General features: G+C 37.4%; 1 protein-coding gene across 1 annotated transcript in view; it reads left to right on the forward strand.

Moving 5' to 3' along the window:
• Positions 1-1388: 1388 nt before the first annotated feature.
• Positions 1389-2500, forward strand: part of LOC307271128 (translation initiation factor IF-2, mitochondrial-like) — a gene marked incomplete at its 5' end in the record, with an annotated part of 5055 nt that continues 3943 nt past the window's right edge. Inside the window, 2 exons of the mRNA XM_080055001.1 lie at positions 1389-1510; positions 2424-2500. The exon at positions 2424-2500 is cut by the window's right edge and continues 54 nt beyond it. Coding sequence (XP_079911127.1) covers positions 1389-1510; positions 2424-2500 — 199 coding nt within the window. The remainder of the gene's footprint in view (positions 1511-2423) is intronic.

A 2500-nucleotide genomic window follows, 5' to 3' on the forward strand; every position in this document is an offset into this window, starting at 1 on the left:
ATCCGTCTTACTGCATCCATTCCATGTGATAATGCTACCAAAACACATTCAAATACATGCATAGAAATCAATAGACCCCTTACCGTGTTTATCAACACGGCGGATGCGCGCGCTGCATAGCTGCAGAGAGAAAAATTGTTTGGCTGGTTGCCATGGTTACCCGTTTGGTTATATTGCAGTTGCGGTGTTTCTTTATAGGTCCATGGTGCTAAATAGCGATGTTGTCAGCTTACTAAAAACAGTTTATCAGCGAGTGATAACATTGGTTATGCGGAAACATTAACACTGTTGAACGAGATACGTCTTAATGACCCATACGCGTTGCCGGCAGTTGAGTAGATAAATGATGAGAAGAAATGGCCCCGACGACTTCAGTGGCCGGACTGCTGTTGGAGAGTGACAGTAAAGACCGGCAGACAGATAGACAGAGAGAGGCAGAGATGCCTTTATTTCATAATTTAGCTTTTTGATTTAAAAGTGATCATAACTAGCCGTGATCATCTGTTTTTAGACTGACTCCTGCTTTCGGGGCCGTTGGGCTCACGAGCCGACCAGCTTATCAGACCAGCTGTTTGAGACGGAGATGAAAAGGAAAGTGAAACTTATGGTGGAGCAGTTAAATAGTTAAATGAATAAATATTATAACCAAACACAATAATGTGTTATCTGCTTTAGTAGCCTACAGTAGGCTAGCACATGTCGACCCCACTCGGTTTTCGTTTATTGATTTTTCCTAAATGGTATGATTTAGCCTACTTACCGGCTACACGTGCAAACCCCTACTGCCTAGTCAAACCATAGAGTCAAACACAAGGGAAGAGGACGGAGATGTATAACGTCTGGGTCATTGTAAATAAGCCTCCATTGCTTTCCATTGCTATAGCCTCGTCTCCGGTCACTGTCCTTATTGTAAACATTTCACAACTCATTTATGTAATTATACAGCGGTGCATTTGGGCATTTACTAGCTTTATCACCATTCAAACTAAAAATAAACGGTTTGTGCATCCAACAGCACAACAAGACATGATTGTGGCTCGTGTCGCTCTTGTCTCTTTCTGCAACGGACACGCGCAGTAGAGCGGGGAGTGACGCTGTGTGACGTAGACTGATAAGGGGTCTATAATAAAAAAATAAATAATAATAAATTAGATAAAAATTTGAGAGAAAAAAAATAGGTCTATGTTCTGAGTTAGGAAAAAAATCAAAAAAAAATAATAAAAAATTAAAAAAATTCCAATAAATATTTTTCTTTAAAAAAAAAGAAAATTTAAAAACTAAAATAATAAATAAATTAAATATATTATAACATTTTAATCGCTGTTTTTTAAAATAAGAAATTAATTGAATACATTTTTAATTGGTGTTTTTCCGTCTGTATTCTCCAGCAACGTGCGCGTGAGGTGGTGGAGTGGCGCACACACACAGAGGAGCAGCAGAGACTAGACACGGAGAAGAGTCTGATCGAAACCAAGCAACAGCAGCACCTGCTAGAGTACAAACAGGAAAGGTGTGTGTGTGTGTCTGTGTGTCTGTGTGTGTGTGTGTCTGTGTGTGTCTGTGTGTGTCTGTGTGTGTGTGTGTGTGTGTGTCAAGATATGATAGAAATTTGAAGCCAATATCATGGTTGCTCCAAGGAACTTTCAGTGTGTTAATTCTAGCGCCCCCTTTGGACAAAAGCGGTAGTGTTTTTACCATGCCAGCTGTTGTTCCTGGGTGAGCGTATACCCATGACAAAGGCATTAAGAAAAACTATATAAAAGAAATAGCATTCTTTGCACTGATGGTCTGGTTTGCTGTTACATGTAATTTATGATCATCAGAGGAAAAATGAGACTGTTTCAGAAATATTTAAAAGTTCCTCATAGCACCTTTAAATTAATATATTAAATTTTTTATTCTATTATTTTTGCATTTTCAAAGTAAAATCATAATTAATTCATTCTTTCAAAGGGAGGGTCTAAACCACCCGAGCTAGAGAGTGTGTGTGTGTGTGTGTGTGTGTGTGTGTGTGTGTGTGTGTGTCTGTGAGAGACTGTGGGTGTGAGTGTGTGTGTCTGTCTGTCTGTCTGTCTGTCTGTCTGTCTGTCTGTCTGTCTGTCTGTCTGTGTTATTGCTAGACCTGTTTGTTTGTTTGTTTTTTAAATACTTCATTTATAGATTTTTTTTCATGAAAATACACACTGAGAAAACACTTGAAAAAGGAATTCTTTTTTTGTTGTTATTTTGTTTTATTTTTTATTTTATTTTTTGCTCTTTTATTCTATTGTTGTTAGGAATACACATTTTAACTTATTTAATTGTTTAATTTTTATTTATTTTTTGTGTTATTTTGCTTGATTTAATTATTATTTTTTGCACTTTTATTGTATGTGTTTTTACATTTTTCAAAGTAAAATCCTAATTCATTCCTTCTTTCAAAGGGAGGGTCTGAACCACCTGAGCTGGAGACAGAGGAAAGCCGCGCTGTACCGCCAAAATAAGACAAAGTTCAGCCAGC

This window comes from Ammodytes marinus (genome assembly GCF_949987685.1).
Source record: "Ammodytes marinus genome assembly, contig: scaffold_392, whole genome shotgun sequence".
In the NCBI taxonomy this organism is placed as follows: Eukaryota; Metazoa; Chordata; class Actinopteri; order Uranoscopiformes; family Ammodytidae; genus Ammodytes; species Ammodytes marinus.